Genomic DNA, 20,706 nt, shown 5'->3' with positions numbered 1-20,706 from the left:
ACACACACACACACACACACACACACACACACACACACACACAGCACAAATGTAAACCTAAGATGCCCTGAGGTGTGGAACTATTTTTAGCAGATCTTGGGAACCCAAGCATAGAGAATCTTCCACACAGCATCACCATATTGCTGAGTCTGAGCCCAGCTTCTGATGCAGTCCTTCCAGATAGCCTTGTCATTGACCAAGGCCTAGGACCAACTCCATTCTGAGTGTGGCAACCTTCTCAATCTACACTTTGAGCTCTCGTGGTACGTGAGAAAGATGTCTGTCTGTCTGTCCTACTTCGTTTGCCTTTCATAGTTTTGCCGTTTTAATTTTCTTTTTTGAACACTTCCTTCCTACAGCCCATTTTGTTTTTAGTAGTACTGAACATTGACCCTAGGGTTGTGTGAGACAAGTATTCTACCATTGAGATAGAGCCACAGCCCTAATATTTTTTTAAAGATAGGATCTTCTTACAGGACTCCATATCAGCCTCAAGGCCATGAGCCTGCTGACTCAGCTTCCTGAATAGAGAATAAAGATGTGTGTCATTACATTTGGCAGACAAATGAGCTATGGCTTGAGTATAATTTGAGTATAATCCCCTTCAAACCTATTATGTCCCCAAGATGGCAGTACTGAGAGGCACAATGGGCCTTTATGAAGTAAAGCCCACCCATGAGAGGTGGCACACACACATTTAATTCCACTACTTGGAAAGCAGACAGAGAATTATGATGTTGGGGCTAGACTGGGGTATATAGTAAACTTCAGGCCAGCCTGGGTTACATAATGAAATCCTATCTCAAGAAACAAGGGACTGGGAAGGTAGCTCAGTGGTGGAGCACTTGTAAAAGATCTACGTTTGATCTGCAGGACTGGGGGAAAAACACGTGAGACCTAATGAGGTCTTTGGCTCAATGGATGCATGCCCTAGAAGCTGATGGTGGGATCTCAGACTCTTCATTTAACTCTTTCTACACCTAGCCCAATAATGACATTTTTATCCAATATATGCTTCCATCATAATATTCCATCCAAAGAAAAGACCAACCCAACGGGGTTAGAACTTGAACTAACTCAGTTCTTCTATAGTTACTTGTATCAGGTAACACAGAACCCCCGCCCCCACTAAAGCATCCAAGTATCAGTATCACTCAGACAACATTATCTAAATAAATGTCAAAATTAGAAACCAAAAACAAAGTATAAAGTGGAAAATTCTGGTTTGTTTGGAAACTCAGTTATGTTACATGATGTTTTTCTGGAAACTCTCTTATGAGAGGATGTTTTTGCTGATACAGACACCTGAGGGGATATTTTGCTGAAAACAGACATGTTGTATTTTTCTGGAAGCTGCCTGGAAAGGGGGCATGTGATATTTTACTAGAGCACACACTTGAGAGGACACATAATATTTAGAAACAGTATAAATATAACCCAACACACGGTGGATGATACTCTGGCATGGTTCACCTTGTCACTCTTTCTGGTCTTCTATGGGCTTTGCTGCTGATGATGTGGCATTGGTTCACCTTGTCTTCTTCACTGATCATCATTTGCTGTGACTTCATGTAGAAAAATGCACCAAAGAACTTCTGGTAGTGTTCTGGTGACTTCTTGCTGTTGCTGCAGGCTCAGTCCAATTGGAATTACCATTGCTGATTTGTGAATGGTGTTTGCAAGTGAATCGAACTACTATTGCTGATTCATGTGAACCGAACTGCTCATGTCTTGACAGTGAAGATTGGAATCGCCCCAAGGAACTATTTCTAAACAGGTTTACATTCCTTTGCCCTATAAACCTTCCTTTTTTACTACCTCTGGTGGGTGCTGAATGAGAAGAGAGGTTAAAGCATTTAGGAACCCTAATTAAAGCAGGTTTTGAAAAATAGAAACCTACAAAAATGTATTTTAAATACATGGGAAGCATAAAAACCCTCTTAAGCAATGTACCTGTTAAAGAATAATCACAGTGGAAAGTGAAGGATATAAAAAACAAAATGGTGTTAAGATTCATGTAGAGTAGCTAATGGGACACTTATGGGGTCAACGTGACTTACTGGGAGGCCATTGGGTCAAGTTAGCAAATGGAAACTCAATACACCAAGTGTACAACTAGAAACAAAACTTAGGCTTGTCCAACCAGAAGCAGCCCCTTCACTTCTGAGTAAGGACTTTAAACCCACTTTAACTAATCAAATAGCTTCTTTGCACAGTTTGCCTTTCAAATTATTTATTTTACAGCAAGGATGGTGGTGTACATCTTTCAGTCCAGCACTTGGGAGGCTGAGGCATGCAGATCTCTATGAGTTGAAGCCTGGTCTACAAAGGGAGTTCAGGACAGCCAGAGGTATACATTGAGAGGGTGTCTCCAGGAATGGGTTGGGGTGCATAGTCTCAAGGGTAATATTAAGGAAAAGAAAAAAAAGAAAAGTGTTTGCTTAGGTAAGTCAGTCCTTTTAAGAAAGAATAACACAGCCACTCCAGAGAAAGCAAAAGAAATAGGAAGGTAACTGTTGAAATTAAAGAATTAAGAAGCATAAGATAGTCTCATACCCTCAGCAACTGAGTCATTGCAGTGTTTAGGACAAATATCTTGGACTCTTTTTATTCCTCACATACAAATGGTAAACAAACCCTGCTGGCTTGGTTATCAGAATGACATATTCAGAATTCAACCATTCCCACCTACCCAGTCACTACTTAGGGCTGAGCCAAAGCCATTTCTCAAGTTGACTGCCACGGGTTGTCAGTGCTTTTCTGGGTCACTCTACACTTGGTCTGATTGCTGCACAGTAGCCAAGATTATCCCTGGATAACGGTGGTCAGGTCAGGCTGGTCTTCTATGATAAAGCCTTTAGTATGTTATTCAGAATAGAAAGTGATGCCCTTGGACTGGACTACAGGGCCCCTAAGGATCTTGTCTGCCCTCTTGAGAGCCCTTCTCTGTTGGAGACACAGAGCTCTTTGTGCTGACAGACATGCGCTAAGACAGTGGTTCTTAACCTGTGGGTCGTGACCCCTTTGGGGGTTGAATGACCCTTTCACAGGAGTCTCCTAAGAGCATCAGAAAACACAAGTATTTACATTATTATTCATAACAGTAGCAGAATTACAGTGATTAAGTAGCAACAAACATAATCTTATGGATGGGATGTCACAACAATATGAGGAACTGTATTAAAGGGTCACAACAGTATCAGAGGAAAGTTGAGAACCACTGCACTGAGGGAACTTGGCCTGTTAAGCACAAAGGTTGTTCCTTCAAGGGAAGGAACGCAAAACCTGTCTTTCTCCCAGAAGCATGGAACAGACATGCTTTCTAGCCTCGTGGCTTTTGTGCGGTCTTGTGTGGCTAGAGACTTTCTGGCAGCGGCCCTCCAGATCCATTCTCATAAACTTGTTTTTTTTTTTTTTTCCCCAGTCAATCTATAGCATCTATCTTTAAGGAAGGTACTTTACAAAGAGTTTTAATGTAGTCATGTCTGGTCTATGTGTATCTTACTTTGTTCCTCAAAGAGATTTAGATACGCTTTGTTGTTTGTGTGGGATTGAGTTAACCACAGAATAGTTTTCACCAGATTGTACTGTGTTTAAATATATCTAAAATAAACCCATTGGGGTTAGACTAACTGGCTACTAAGTTGCATTGTGCTGAACTGCCTTCTTCCAGTTTTCTGAGGCTTGTTTCATCTGCCAGTGAAGGGCACAGGGGTCCCTGCAACTGACACCCACTATGTGGGGCTTGATCCTAGGAGAAGGAAGGTAAAATGTTTGTTTCCTTAAATAGAAGTAGAGGGTAGGAGACTGGTCCTCTTACTCAAAGAGTCACAACCCTAAGTGAGAGAGTGTAATAGCATAGGTTCTTCTCGGTTCTCTGAGGCAGAGCGTTTTATGCAGTTATTGAGACATCTGTTAAGATCCAAGGAAGCAAAAATATTTACAGTAGCAGCTTCATGACCTTGTACAAGTGACTGTAAACTTCGGTCCTGTGTTTCCCTGCACAAGAAAACATTGATGTTGATGAGTGAAAATGCAGAGGATCTAATATAAAAAGGAAATATCACCATGAGAAGGAGGATAAAGTCCATGTCATTATTTTGTTGTCTGGACTGTAGTAATGTATTGCTTATATTGTCTTCAGCAGGACCACAATGAGGAGGACCCTCTGGATACATCTTGGCAGGGAACTGTGATTCAGTGTTTTGCCCCATTGCTGAGATGTGGAAACAGGGCAGGCCAAATGCAGAGCGCTTTTACCCTTTGCCATCGTAGGGTGCTGGGCTCAAGGGAAGCATCGATATACCACCCTGGGGGTGGGAAAATGCAGCCTAAGATGTGGGAGGCCAAAGCTGGTGTTCCCTGACTTCTGAGTGTCCAATCAGCAATGGAAGCCATGCAGAGGAGTAGAGAATGAAGGGTCAGGGGTCCACAGGAAAGCAACTCGGGGTCGTACTGCTGGAAGTCACAGAGGAGCTGAGAACAGAAGAGGCCCGTGGGCTGAGGATGAGCCCAGGACTGGGGGAGGGGGAACTCTGGTTTAGATCATCTGTGACTGTCTGGGAGCACTGAGGGGCCTTCTGTGGGACAGTTAGGTGGAGCAGCTCTGTAGACAACAGCTTTTTCCATGGTCCCCATGGTGGTTCTTGATGGAAAATGGGTGCATACCCCTCCTCAGGGTAGACCAGAGATTAAATACTTTTTGCAGGGAGGAATGTCCAGGAAGGGAAACTAATTCACTAAACCCTCAGGGCTTCTAGATACCTCATTACCATGGAGAACTCTGTTCTGATCTGTGTGGCCATAGGTATGTAGGGAGTGTGGTCACGTGACAGGGGCCTGGTCAGAGGCAGGTGAAGCTCCTACTACCTCTCAGAGGTTCTGGGGCTTCCATCCAGCTAAACTCTACCAAGTTTCCTGGCACAGTCCCTGCCCCACCAGGAACTACATTTAAAAAGACCAGTGTAAACATATTGCACTTGCTTTAAACATCCCAGGTTTAAATTCACATGCAGCAAATATTCATTCTTGTCAATCTGATTTAGAATTTCCATCTCTGCTCCCTCACTTTAGGAGACTACTTGGGGGAAAATTAGGGACAAAATCAACAGAAAAATGATTGGACCAGATGCCCTATCATGACAGCTGTCAAAATGCCTGTGATGTTAAATCCTCAAAACACAAATGTGCGTCAACGTGGCCCATTGGCTTCTGAGTACCTAAAGAACTTGAGAAAATCTTTCTCTGCCAATGGCGCGCATGCTCCATTTACAGAAATGATGTGGGGATATCGTTGCTCCTTGGGGCTATAAGCAAATACGTAAAGCTTCCTTAATCCCAGGACAATGGTTGAGTGGAAATCAAAATATCGTGACAAATGTGATGATCGGGCAGAAAGGAACTGTAATAATAACCTCCCATTTAATTCTTCATGAGTGGGTAACAGAGTGTGCTGCTCTGATACAGGAGGACGGTTTGGGTCAGTACTGTGAGCCTGGAGAACTCCCGCTGATCACGGAATAACTGTGGATTCTCTGCACACTTTGAAACGTAAGGCTAATGAGATTTGCCCGGAGTTTCCTGCTCTCATTAACAGAGCAGTGCACAGAAAGAAGCCGCAGATACCTTCATCAGGCAGCTCATGGGTGATGGGGCTACCAAAGAGGTCGGGTAGCACAAGTGACACACAGTGGTCTCTCTAACTCGGTGTCAGCCACACCACCTAGTGACAGCTCTCATCTCATGCTGCAGAAGCTTTTCAAAAAACTGTTCAAAGGAGGCCTTGCTGTGAATGCGGGAGTAAAGGACCTTGGAAAGTGAATGTGAAAATTAATTAATTAACTAATTAATTAATTAATTAATTAATATCAAGTAATCTGGTTCTTTGCCTTTGCTCATGATGTAAAAAAGAAAAATATTGGGCTAAGGAATGTTGATCCAAATTTGTGACCCAGACAACGACAACAACAAAAATAAACCAGATTCAAGAGCAATATCCAGTGATTTAGGGGAACAACAGGATTTATTGAAATGGGATTACATTCCTAACTTTATAGGCAAGATGGTTATCAGTAGATGGATGTCCTGTGTTGACCTTTCAGAGGCATTCTAGACACTGGGGCAGGTAATTCCGTTGTTAGCCGAGAACAGCAATCTCCACCCTGGCCAATGTCTGGGGCCCACATTTACAAGCTGTTGGAGGCCAAGAGGATTCTTTTAAAAGTGCTAATGTGTTACACTGAACTAACAAAGAGCCTTCTTTAGCACTTTGTAGCCCCATCTTGTCTCAGGACTTTCATACATTCTGGGGGAAAGAGATATATTACAACAGATGTAAGCAGCATTTCCACAGCAACTAATGAGTCATCTGAGAATTACAGGAAGTATAACCCTACCCACCATCACGAGGGTCATAGACCAAGAGTTATTATGCAGCCTTTGAAACTACAGTGGGTCTCCGATGACCCACTATGGGTTGATCAGGCGCCCCTTCCCAGGAAAAGTTAAAACAGGCCCAACTTCTAGAAACAATTGTAACTAAGACGTTTAGAACCCCCAGTCGGTCCTTGGGCTCCTCCTCAGACATGTCCATGAGCACAGAGACCTCTATGCCCCCGACACTTACTTTGACACTCTGTCCCAGCCAGATGTCCCTTTTGTTCTCGCTCCTGTGAGAAGTCCTGGCAGTTGTCTCCTTCTGGAATGTTCTGTCAGGCGTGTGTGTGCCTCATCCCTCCTTCCCATCAAGCCTGCCTCTCAGATGCCATTTTCTCTCCTCCCCTGTACCTAACTCTCGCCCCTTCGATCTTTCTTCTGGCTTTGTTGTTGTTTGTTTGTTTGCTTGTTGTTGTTGTTTTTTCTAGACAGGGTTTCTCTGTGTAGCCTGGCTGTCCTGGAACTTGTTATGTAGACTGACCTGGCCTCAAACTTAAAGATCTACCTGCCTTCAGTCTTTCTTACCCTGATCTCTTTACCTGCGTAGAAATCATCTACCCTGCCCTTGCTGTTGGGCTTGTTTAATGATTACCTCCCTGCAGTATACCAGACTCTCAGGCAAGGCAAGACTTTGTATCCATTTCGTTTGGTCTGCTGATTACACTAGTACTGGCCACACACAATGCACTCCAAGAGCTGGCTCTCCAAAACGAATAATAAACCAGATGTACTTTTGATAAGACTGAGTAAGAAAAAAATGGAGGACATCACCAGTAAAAGGTATCAAGGATTAATAAGGCAAATCAATACAGACACAGCTGATTACTTTTACAAATCATAAAAGGACATATTTGTACCTAGCCAAAATTGAAATTATAGATTTTTAAATGTATGCTTTCTTAGAAAAGTGTATATAGTTTACTAAAGCTTAGTCAAAAAAAGAAAAGAAAGAAAGAAATCACATTTAAAGTTTCAGTAGAAAGGAATTGAAACAATAGTTTTCAAATCATTCATCAAAACATAATCCTAACAGGTCAGACAGACTTATAGAGAGCATCTACCAACCCTGAAATCCTCAGCTTTACACATTACAACAGAAAACAAAAGATGGGAAACAGAACACCAACTCATTCTATAAGAATAATAAAAATATCAAATCCTGATAAAGTACCAGCGTATCAAACCCCATCAAGGATAACAAAAATAGCAGGCCCCAGAATTTACCATGGCCAACCAGGATTTAATTCAAGAAATAAAGGGTTTGTAAGATCTGTAATATTAATATGTAAATAACATATTAATATATAAATAACATGCTCATCTCAATTCATGTGGCTCTACCTAAAACCGAGAACCAAGCTGTTCTCAAGGGTGTGGTGGCACAGGCCTATAATATCCATACTTAGGAGGCCGAGGCAGGAGGATCTTAAATTCCAGGCAATCTTGAATTACACAGAGAGATCCTGCCCCTCAAAATAATAATACTACTAATAAAGAAGGTTGTTTGTGTTGTTGCCTTTGTTAAATATTATTCTGGAGGTCCAGGTCCTTGCTAGAGAAGCAAGACAATAAAGTGAAATAAATTATAGAATTTGACAAGGGAGGAGGGAAATGCCAGTATTTACAGATGATAAAATTGTTGATTATGGACTGGAGAGACAGTTCAGTGGTTAAAAGCACTTACTGCAGAAATTTCCAGAGAGACTAACTTGGTTCCCAGCACCCACATTGGACAATTTACCAACACCTGTAATGCCAGCTCCTGGAAATCTGATCTCCTCTGCTGGTCTCTGTGGGCACCTGAACTCCTGTGTGCATATCAAAACACATACACACACACACATATACTCACTCACAAACACATATATACACACATACACACACACTCACACATACACACACAAACAGACACATGTACATACACATAAACACACACACACTCACACATACACACACATACATACACACACTCTCACACACACATACACACACATACACACACACATGCACATACACATAAACACAGACACACTCACACATACACACATACATACACACATGCACACTCACACTCACATATACACACACATAAACACACAGATGCACATACACATAAGCACACACACACATACACACACACACACACACACACACACTTTTTCAATTCTTAAAAACTGTCAGTCATTTAAGCCCAGTGAACCATGCTCTGAGGCTCCCTACCCACCCAGGCATTTCACAAAGCAAACATCAAGGTCAGATAGGCTTCAGTTCCATCTGATGGGAAAGAGAAAAAGGCAGGGTCCTTGCTTCCAGAGTCTTGTAGGATTTTCCCCATCAAGTGTATTATGTGTTACTTGGGCTTTTCAATTTGTTGAGGTGTGCATTTTTTTCCTTTTAGGTTACTTGTGTGTGAATCAGATTGCTACATCGCCAATGTCACTAGGGCTGGCCAGAGGACTTAGCAAGTAAGGCACTTGCTGCTCAATCTGGTGACCTGAAATCAGCCTTCAGAATCCAGAAGTGAAAATAGAATGAGAAAAGGCCAGATCTACAGAGTGTGCAAACCCCTCCCACACATCATACACACACAACAATGACAGTAATAATAAAAGTGCACATTTAAAATCCCCCATTCCCTGGACTAACCTCTATTTAACCATGATGTGATCTTTTTCGGTTTCAGTTTCCAGTTAGGTTTTTATTTTCCTTCTGTATACATTCTTGTCATTGTATCTATCTTTACTTTGTAACACTCTTTATTCTAATTTTTTTTTATTCTTTGTACTTCTAATTTCAATTTTCCAATTAGGGTTGCTTCCCCGCATACATTCTTGTTATGTCCATTTTCAGTTTGTAATATTTTCTATCTTTTTTAACCCTTGGTATTAGCAGTGTATTTTAAGATTTATAAAAAGAATTTTTTTTAAGTTTGCGTTATTTGCAAATGAAAAAACGTAATCATGGGGGGAAAAAAGGAACCAATACTGCATATCTACCATAGTGTTTAAAAATGCTAATGTGTTGGAGCTGTGTCTGTGTGTTTGTGTGTCTTTGTGTCTCTGTGTGTAGTTTGGAGGTAAAATGGAATGTGTGCTTATTGACTGCGAACCCCAGCTTAATCCCTTGCCTCAACACATACACACATACACACACACATAGATATACACATATAGACACACCCACAGACACACATATAAATACACACACAGGCACATATAGAGACACACATACAGACAAGCGCACAACATGCACACACAAACACAGCATACACACAAATACACATAAACAGAAACACAACACACACACACACATAGGCACACACAGACACACAGATACACACACACAGATACACTCACACACACACACACACACACACACACACACACAAGCTCAAAGCTGTAGTTCTGCAGAACACTTTGTGGGTTCTATATGAATATGTGAAACTCTGGGTCCAATACACAGCACCATGAAAAGAACGAAAACAAACACGAAACACACCAAAGGGAGCAGTGCTCCTGCTTGCCTGCTTGTTCTCTGAAGGAGGAGGATGGCACCAGGTGTGGTGGCACACCCACTTACGGGGCAGAAACAGAAGGATCAAAGCAAGTTCAAGGTTAGCCTGAGCCACACACAGGGCAAGTCCCATCCAACCTGGGCTCATAATGAGACCCTGTCTCAAAACCCAGTAAGACAACGAGAGGGAAGATAATATAAAGGTAAGTATCAGAACTAAAGAAGTTTGCCTACACAAATCAAAAACTCTCAGAGGGAGGAGCAAGAAATATTAAAGAAATCTATAATAGGCATCAATTTGGCAATAACTATGTAATACAATAACCCAGAATATTAGTGAGAAAAGAAAGGAGATTTTATATAGTGCAGGTGGGGTCATAACACGGATAAAGGACTTCAGAGAACAACTTGATGTCAAAGACAGAAGACCACCGAACCAGGATGCAGAAGTCACTCTTCAATATGTCACATTGCGGCAACGTACATGACAGAAAAACATCTGGGGATGATTTTACTGTGTTTCAGTGGACAGCAATGAATAGTGTGTTTGTTTATAGTGTGATGACCAGCAAAGTTTAATAAATCAAAGAGGATCTGAAGCAAAAAGAAGCTCATGTTTGTTCCTCTGCTTGGATGGTTGGAAGGTTGGTAAGAGACTGAAATTTTTCTTTTTTACCAAAGTTTCTTATATCCTTAAGTTATTTTAGAATTTGATTCTAGTCACATTTAAAAGAGCAAAGACTAAATGAAAGAAAGCCTGGGGAAGTTTAAACACTTGGGTCTTGGCATGCAAGTAGTGTTTCCCGTCTATTCAGCATAGTTTTGCATGAATTGTATGTAACATTTTTATATCTTTTCTAACTTTTGTCCTTTTTAGAAAGTTTTTTTTATTTTATATGTATGTGTGAGTACTTACATGTATGTCTGTGTAACATGCATGCCTAGTGCCAAAAGAGTCCAGAAAAGGTTGCTATATGCCCTAGCATTGGAGCTATGAGTTTTGAGCCACCATATAGGGACTGGGAACTCAACCATGGTCCTTTGCAAGAGTAGCAAGTGCTTGTAACCACTGAGCCATCTGTCCAGCCCCTTCTATTACTTAAAACAATAATAATTCAAAACAGTGCAAAGGGGGTGCTGGAGGTAATTTATAATCTATTGATATAGAAAATGCCTGATTGTCCTTTTAAAATAAAATTAAAAGTCTTAAACTTTTCTCTCCATATGCCCCCCTCCCCAGAAGCAACTTCAGTGCACATTTTGTTACTTGTTTTCTACCTTCAGAGAAAAGCTTAATATGAGTAGGCATAGAGTGCATATATTTATATATTCACTTTGTATTGGTCCTGTAATGGAAAATACCTAGAATTTAACCAAAGAAACGGACAAAAAAAATCTATTCTGCAGACTTAAAAGCACTAGGCCTTGGAGTATATGTCAACCAACTCAGAACTCAAGACTCTTCTGAGAAAAGAGAAGTGGTTGATGGGAAGAGAGACCTTAGACACCATTCCAGGATACCTTTGTAAGAAGAAATAGAAGGTGATAGGGAAACTCTAGCTAATGGAGCCCAAATTCCATGATAATGGAGAATTGGCCCTCAAGCCTCTTGATTCTGGGGTAGTTTTCTTCTGAGATGACTAACTCTGACAATGCTGTTAGGCTTTGGGGACCAAAAGTTCCCTTTTAAGCAGACCCAGTAGTTCCTGGCACACTAAATGATTTGTGAAGGAAGACAAATGAACCTGGAAGTCAATCATCCAGCCAGAGACTGTGTCCAACTCTCCTTCAGAGGGAAGAGTGTTGACATCAGTAGCTATGACTGTTCTCTGCCCTCAGTGTTCCTCTGAGGCCATGAGAGTTTCTGGATACTATTCTGCGGGTCACCTTTCCTCTAGGAGAAAACAGAGTTCTGGGCCTTTTTTTAAGGGAACGTGGAAAGGTGAGAGACAACAGACCTGGCAGGTGACAAGGACAGAAGTCAAGTGACATAACTCCTGACCTTAGAGGAGAGCCACACTGTCTCCTTTATTCTCAAGTTCACACAGAGCTCCTCAGGTCAGACTCGCAGAACAGAAGCTACCTCCAGCAAAATTCCAATCACCCTGCTATACACAGCCCCGCCCCTGCTCTGGCCTCCTAGATTTGCTAGTGGAGTGTTTCAGGTCCCAAATGTGCTTCCAAAGTCCACTGGAGAATCTCCTTAGCTAATATAAGGAGGCATACTCCATTCCAAATGGTGGGTGTATTTGAGAACAGCAGGCAACTGGCCAGTTCTCGGGGTGAACGGATTCTTAAGATGGCTCCAGCAATCTTGCTTCTTCATCTCTGCTACACCAAGAGGAAATGATGAAGGAGTGAAGGCATTATTTTGCCCTCGCTGAGATCACACTCTGGTGGGGAATGACCAAGCCACCATCCATGAGACACTCCACTAATTCTGGCCCAAAATAAAACTGAGAGTGAGAGTCTGATGCTGAAGGAACTCTTGTCCAAGAGAAGAGGAAGGCTTGGTCGATTAGATGGGACGCAGTACAGTCAAGGCAAGAGCACCATTCCAGGGCGTCAGCTGTGGGAACCAAGGGCTTGGACAAAGTGGGACCACATGTGGAGTGGGGGGGTCTTGCCTGATTGTTGATGAAATCGAAAATGAGGATATTTTATCCTAATCCCAGATGCCCTACCTGCTCACAAAAGCATCCTGTCTATTTAGAAGCTAAGAAAGGGTCATTGTCCCAAGACCACCAAATCTTTCTTTTGGGTTAAGGCCAATGAATAATTATTTTGGCCTAGGTTAAAGCAAAGGTCTCACACATGCTAGGCAAGAGTTAATAACCACAGGAAGAATTTCACACACAGGACCGGAATACGTATTTTACATAAATAAAAATATTTTACACATATGAAATGTTCGTAATAGGGTCACAATGTATCTTTGTTTTTATAGTTAGAATAGAGTTTCATGCCTCATTGCAGCTTACATTTTAAAAGTTGTGGCTTTCACTTTATTTGGCTATTCATTTTTGTGGCATACACTATAGGAAGGATGAGGTAAATATTGACTGTCCAAGTGTAGGGCTTGCAGAAGATTCCTGTCTTCCAAGTAGTGGGTTCCCTCTATCATTTTGCTTTGAGGACACCAAAGAATTAAAGAAAGGTGGAGATTCCCACCATAGCTGACTGGAAGATGGCTCCTGCCAGACATGCAGGAGAGGCTTCACCTTCAGTTGTCTGCTGAGGGGTGGGTATCTCAGGCCATCCTGGCTGCTTCTCCTCTGCTTTCTCTTGCTCAGCTCAACTTAGGGCTGGATAGGCCCCAAGCTTTCTAACACTCTGATTAAGCCTTCTGCCTCCCCATCGAACATAGCTGTGGTCTGTAGGTCACTTTGTCAGCAGTAAATAATATGGGCCACCCTAGAGACCCTTTTGGGGGAGGGAGGTATGAAACGCTCTTTCTTGCAGGGCCAGGATCATTTAGCTGGCTGACATAAATGTCAGGAAACAAAAATGAGGCCCACACCCAACTGTTTCCTCCTAAGCAACCAAAGCTCCAGGCTCTAAGGGTTCAGGTATAAGATGCCAGCCACAGCTACTCTCATAACCTCAAAAAGAGTATTACAAATAAAGCAGAAACAAACACAAGACATTACAGGAAGCTGGAGTTGAGTATGAGGCCTGTGGTGCTGAGAGGAAACCTGTAAAGACATATGACTCAGAAAACACTCGGGGACCAAGCTGGCTTCGCAGTTAAGGTGGCATTTCACCCAGCCTGATAAGATAACCTGGGTTGGATCTTTGGGCTCCTCATGGCTGGGAAAGAGAACCAATATCCATGGATGTCCAAATTGTCCTCTGACTTCAATATGATCACTGTGATGTGCATAATACACACAATCAATCAATCAATCAATCATCAATATAATTAAATGTTCAAAAAAAAAAAAAAAAAAAAAAAAGACACCTGAGAACATCACATGGGTGACCATGAAGTGCAGGTGCACAGACAAGACCGAAAAGTGGACGACAGAGGGACCATTTGGTGAAGAGGCACATTGGTACCCTCCTCCATTGCTGCTGCTCCTTTGAGCTTTCTTTCCTTTGCCTTGAGCATCCTGTCTCTTTTAACCCCTTCTTCTCTCATCTTCCTCTGGGTGACATTAAAAGCACTCTTTCCTTTTCTATCTCTCCCTATCCACCAACCGACTGGATTTCCAAAATAGCCCCTTTTAAAGAGCAGGAAACGTTAGCCTAATAAACACTGTCATTGCTGACAACAGTACTTCAGTTAAGGCAGAAAGGCTGGAGAGAAGCTGGGAAATAGAACACCTTGGGTCTGCAAGGTCTGTCTGCAGGAAGATAGCAGACAAACGCAAGCGGATGGGTAAGGGCTCAGGGCAAGCACTGCGTTTCCCTTCCTCTGCACCGGCATCTGGAACCCCGCCCACATTTAAAACAGACCTAACTGCATCCCGATAACCTGATAACCTCGCTCAAGGCTTCGGACCTCCTTCTGTCTTGTCTAGGACCATGAGCTTCCCATGGGACTGGTCTTCCCACCCTGAAATTTCAATTTGGGCCTGCCAGTGAGCACCTCCTGGCCCCCAACAGGGAGAGAGCAGCTAGGAAGCAATGGAAGAGCCTCCTGAAGCTCCTTCTCTCAGCAGCGTGCGGTGAGCATGCGCACACATCCTTACCAGCTGGTCTGCCGCCCACAGCACTCCTAGGAGCATCTGGGATACATCCTATCTTTTTCCTAAAGTGGCTTGTGACAATTCTGTTCCCCATCCCCCATCAACTATTCACTAATAATAAAACCAGTCGAATATAAGCAACTGTCACGGGTTTGATTTGTACACACACAGCCTGCCGTCCTTTACAGTATCCTAGATTTGGTAAGGATAAATCTCCATCAAGAAAAGCCACTTCCTCAAAGCCCTGCAGCTAAGACCCAAAGACATATACTCAATCCATGCCTGCTGACTCAGTGTCTATTCCCTCTGTTCATTGCCTTGCTGCCTACTGGGCAATGGTGAAGCATCGTCACTGAACATGCCCTATACGCACAGCGTTCTGGAGCCCCAAACCCTCCCCTTATAGGAACAAACAACGGAGGGAGACAAAAACCCACCGGAAGTGGAGGAAAAGCTGCTCAGGCTGTAAGGAGAAAATAGATCTGTGAGAACTGGACTTTGGAACCGAGAAGGAAGGCTGAACAAGGGCAGTGAGTTGCTTCAAGGAAGCCAGAGAGACCCCCCTCCCCCCAAGCGGGGAAGGCTAGAAACAGTCCCAGCGTCTGAGCAACTCCCAGTGGACAATCAGAAGCTGAGAAACATCTTAGCAGAGGCCAGAAAAGCAGTCTGTTGTTGGGAGGTGGAGAGAGGAGACGCTTCTGATCGTGCTGTTCCCTCTGTGTGCAAGCATGCGTAGTGTGCATGTGCACGCGTGTCTACATTCATATGTGAGTGCATGTGTGTGAGTGTGTCCGTGTGCGCGCACGGACGCACACATTACAAAATTGTTCTTAAAGTTTCCCAAAAGTTAGTTTGGCAAACTTAAACTGAACTACATCTTGAAACAATGGCCATTAGTCAAATAAGTATTGAGAGTTAATCGAAAGTTATTTTGTTACATTCACCTTGGCTTGTACAAGGTGGAAAGTGTTGGAATTCTGTAAACCCCACCCCTCAGTTACCAGCAACAGCCAGGTATGCTCCTCCCCAGTGACCTGACACTATAGAAGGGGCTGCTTGCCCCCTCCTCTCTTGCCTCTCTTGCTCTCTCTCTTGTTCTCCCGCCCTTGCCCCCCTTTACTCCTCCTCTTCCCCCTTCCCTTTCCCCCTCTCTCTCCACATGCTTATAGCCGGCCTCTACTCCTCTCTTCTCTCTCTCTCTCTCTCTCTCTCTCTCTCTCTCTCTCTCTCTCTCTCTCTTGCTCTCTCTTTCTGCCTCTACTACCCTCTTAACTCCCTCCATGACCTAAATAAACTCTATTCTATACGATACCGTCTCGTGGCTGGTCCCTCAGGGAGAAGGGATTCCCAATATGGGCCTCCAGCCCTCACCCCACCTCCATGGGCCATACCCCCCCCACACACACACACACTCTTCAGTCTTTTTATAGCATTGGTGCTGAAACCTGGGACGTCATCTTTTAACAACAGAAAAGGTTGTAATTCGGATTTTTATAAAAATGAGTCAGAAGATGGGGGAAGTTCAGTTCAGATCAGAAAGGGCACTGATCTCAACACTAACTCCTGTTATGATAAGAGGGTTCCCCCTGCCCCTTTCTTTTAATATCACCACCAGAGATAAAGAACTTTTAGGGGGCCCTCCAAAGTCAGTGATGTATAAGAGCACAATTTAAGAAGTAAGATTCCACCCAAGGCCCAAGCCCTTGGCTTACCTGAACTCCCAATGCTGAACCATAGAAGTGGTCCGCACAACGAGAAGCATGTCTCCCAGAGGCCAGGATGCATCTCTGGGCTGGAGTCTTGGGGCCAGAATGAAGGAGAGTCCTGAAACCTGGAATGTCACATAGCCCAGCCTCCCACCAAACACACAACACCCACTTGGGATTTTGTAATCATTAACTGGCTCCACGGCTCATAAAATAAATAAATAAATAAACCTTCCTATTTGTTTAACCTCTGGAGTTTTCGGTTTCTTCTTCTCAATGAAAATGAGCGTCCTTCCCACATTTTTTTTTTTTTTTTTTTTTTTTTTTTAGACAGGGGACATTGAAACATACTGTTCTTCCTCTCTGAGCCAAACAAGGTCAGGAAACGACTTCCCACAGCTCTATTTCCCATTATGAAATGTCAGAGATGGCCAAGGCAGCCTTTCATCTCCCAGCGGTTACTAAACTCTCACCGGAATGGAATTTCTGTGGACATGTTTGTCCCTGGGATACCAGGCAGCTGGAGGCTGGAAACCTCTTTTGCTTTTGGATCCCCACCCAGTGTGCGGCCAATGACACACGAGCGTGTATGTTCATGGCACAGAGGAAAGGAAGATCCAATGTGTTTCTGCGGAGTGCAGCTGCCTTCCACAGCCTCTTGAGGGTAAAAAGTCAAGTCCAATGCAAGAGAAAAAACATCTTGTTGCTTGGGCTTATAGGTAAAGAAACAAGAGTAGGAGAGGTGAATGAAATGGGGGACACTATTATGGAAGTGGTCTAGCCTGGGTTTGGAGCCGGGGGCTCCTCACTCCAGGGGTAGCATGATTTTTTTGCTGTCTAGGGCAGGGTCCTTCCCAGGCCAGCGCTCCTGCAGCAGGCAAGCGCCATCTTTGCTGAGCAGTAGCTTGTGGTTGCTCGTGACACACATGACACACGTGCTTTATAGCGCTGTTGGGGCCCATCAAGAAGCTTATAGAGGTGATGCCCGGTAGGGGTTTAGAGCAGGGCAGGTTAGACCAGAACACGGCCTCTGAACCACTGCCCTGGAAGTATCCATGAAGCAACCTAGGCAACTGGTGAGTACCAGGTTCAGTGAGAGACCCTGTCTCAAAAGATAGTGGAAGTCAGCAGACATGGATCTCTGCCACACACAGACACATGCATTCATGAATTCACGTGTGTGTGTGTGTGTGTGTGTGTGTGTGTGTGTGTGCATATGCACACAAAAGAAATCTTTAAAACTTGCAATGTATGAAAATGTATGGTGAAGAGTGAATCTCCTACCCACTGTTATCCCTTAATTCCAGCTCCCAGAATCCGGAAAAGGCCTCCTGGTTACCATTTTCATTTATTTTTTATTTATTTGTATTGTAAATAGGTCCTTCTCTCATACAATAATTCCGGATCACAGTTTTTCCTCCTTCCACTCCCCCAGCTCCTTCCCACCTGCTCTCTCCCTGAGATCGACTCCCCATCTCTTTCCTCTTCAGAAGACCTCCAAGAGCTGACAGCCAAATGGGACCAAGAAAGATAACAATTAAGACAAGGCAAAAACCCTTCCTGGGAAGACTGGACAAAACAGCCCAGTAGGAGGGAGAGAGTCTCAGGGCAGGCAAATGAGTGAGAGATACACCTGCTGCCATAGCTAGGAATCCCACAAAATGCACCAAGGTAGAAGCCATGACACATATGCAGAGGACATGGGACCCGTGCGGGCCCCATGCTTGCTGCTTCAGCCTCTTAAACTCTGCTTAGTTGATTCAGTGAGTGCCAAACCCTGCATGGCCTTGGTAGGGACTAAAAGATATGATTGCTACCCCTGGGAGTGTCAGCGGCTACCCTGGGCATAAGGCTCATTTGTATAATAATGTACATATTTTACGTTCCTCCTTTAAGGAACGTCCTTGTTAACATTAATGGCCCCATGACAGAGACAGCAAAAGTCTGGGGAGGCGAGGGTGTAACTAATGTCTTAGCATGGGTTCAAAATATATATAATTTCTCAACTATGCAAACTATAAGAATACAGTGTAAATTCTAAGAGGCTTCACAAATCTAAAGGAACAGAGGTAGCTGCCCTATGAGCTAGCTTGTCAGAAAGATACAAAGGCAGGCAGATTCCTGAGTGCAAATTCAGCCTGAAACATAATGAGTCCAGGCCCAGATGTGGTAGAAATGTTAATTCCAGGACCAGGTCCCAGTCCAATAGCTTATCCTAGGCAGGCAGATCTCTGAATTCTTTTGCACAGTTAAAAGAAAACGTGTTCTCACCTTCTCCTAAGAATCCTAAGCCTGGGTCCTAAGATGCTGATTCATAAGGTAATTAGAAAAGAACTCAGAGTGAAAAACTAGATTAATGTGTAAAATAAAGTTTGAAATATCCAATTGTTTAGAATAGCAAGAGAGAACTGCTTGGAGCACTATCTCAAGGATAAAGTAGAGAGAAGGAGCAAGGTGGGGGCTGTCTAGAGATCTCCAGAGAAAACAGATCAGAGAAAGAAAAGCAGAACAGAGAGAAAGGCTGGAAAGCTGTCTCCAGCAGAAGATAGGCCGCCAGCTTGGACCCATGATTTGACTGCTCAAACCAAAGAGATTAGAAGGTTGGGTGAAGGCTCCGTGCCGGTACTAGCTCAACCTCTCTATGTTTAATGAGCTGTGGGGATGCTGCCTTAAGCAATGATCACACACACACACACACAGTTTTCAGAGGGGGCCTTCTGTCCTAGCATCTTCCTAGATGTTTAGGGATCTCCACGGACCCCCCTGACAACAACTCAACCAAATGCAGCCCAATCCCATCATTGAAAGCCTTGTCTGGCTACAAAAGATGGCTAGTGCAGACTCTGCGTTCTCCATCACTAGGAGTCCTCACTAGGGTCATTCTCATAGATTCTAGAAAGTTTTCACAGTACTAGGTTTTCACATCACCCCCAAACATCCCCCAATTCTAGATGTCTCTTCTACACTCTCTTTCTTCACCCTGTGACCCCCACACCTGCTCCCCCCAACTCTCATCCCCACTTCCAACTCATCTGCAAAATCTATCTTACTTCCATCTCTTAGAAAGATCCATGTTTCCTTCTCCCTCTAGAGCCCCCCCTCTTTACCTAACCCCTCTGGATCTATAAATTGTAGCATGATTATCATTTATATAACAGTTAATATCCACGTATAAGTGAATCCCTGCCACGTTTGTCTTTCTGGGTCTGAGTTACCTCATTCAGAATGATCTTTTCTCTAGTTGCATCTATTAGATTGCGAAGTTCATTTTAACAGTTTAAGAGAGCCATACTCTCTTGTGTAAATGTACCACATTTTCTTTATCCATTCTTCAGTTGAGGTACCTCTAAGTTGTTTCCAGGTTCTGGCTGTTATGAATGAAGCTACCTGAACATAGTTGAGCAAGTGTCCTTGTGGTAGGATGGATGTCCTTTGGGTATATGCCCAAGAGTGGAATGGCTGGCTCTTAAGGTAGATTGACTCCCAATTTTCTGAGGAACCACCAGACAATTGATTTCCCAAGTGGATGTACAAGTTTGCACTACCACCAGCAATGGTGGAGTGTTTCCCTTGCTCTACATCCTCGCTAGCATGAGCTGTCACTTGTGTTTTTGATCTTAGTCATTCTGACAGGAGTAAGATAAAATCTCAGAGCCATTTTAATTTGCACTTTCCTGATGACTAAGGATGTTGAACATTACTTTGTTTCTCGGTAATTTGAGATTCCTCTATTGGGAAGTCTCTGTTTAGATCTGTACCCCCATTTTAAACTGGATTATTTGGGTTTTTTAAATGTTTAATTTCTTGAGCTTTTAATATATATTTGGCTATTAGTCCTCTGTTGGATGTGGAGTTTAGAAAATCCTTTCCCATTCTGTAGTTTGCCTCTTTGTCCAGTGATGGTATCCTTTGCCTTACAGAGCTTTTCATTTTCATGAGGTCTCATTTGTTATCTACCTGAGTCCCTGAGCTATTGATGTTCTGTTAAAGATCATTCAGAAGCCACCTCACTTGGGGATCCACCCCATATGCAGTCACCAAATCCAAGCACTATAGCTGATGCCAAGAAGTACTTACTGGCAGGCACCAGATAGAGATGCCTCCTCAGGGACTATGCTAGAGTCATACAGATACAGCTGAGCATGCTTACAGCTAACCAACTGACTGAACACGGGGACCCCAATGAAGGAGCTAAAGAAAGAACTGAAGGAGCTGAAAGGGGTTGCAACCTCATGAGAAGAACAACATTATCAACCAAACAAACCCTCCACAACTCTGATGGACTAAAACACCAACCTTTGAGCACACATCGGCAGACCTACTGATCCAGTTGCATATGTAGCTGAAGATATCAATGTCTG

The 20,706-nt window shown here is 43.4% G+C and overlaps 1 protein-coding gene across 1 annotated transcript in view; it reads right to left on the bottom strand.

Annotated features, from left to right (window-relative positions):
- PLA1A (phospholipase A1 member A) overlaps window positions 1-16,436 on the bottom strand; it is a 37,120-nt gene extending 20,684 nt beyond the window's left edge. Inside the window, exon 1 of the mRNA XM_080919513.1 lies at window positions 16,352-16,436. Coding sequence (XP_080775639.1) covers window positions 16,352-16,424 — 73 coding nt within the window. The 5' untranslated portion in view covers window positions 16,425-16,436. The remainder of the gene's footprint in view (window positions 1-16,351) is intronic.
- Window positions 16,437-20,706: the final 4,270 nt, after the last annotated feature.

Source organism: Micromys minutus, assembly GCF_963924665.1.
Source record: "Micromys minutus genome assembly, chromosome: 7".
In the NCBI taxonomy this organism is placed as follows: Eukaryota; Metazoa; Chordata; class Mammalia; order Rodentia; family Muridae; genus Micromys; species Micromys minutus.
The sequence above is the reverse complement of the archived record's forward strand: the minus strand, read 5'-3'. Positions and strand labels throughout refer to the sequence as shown.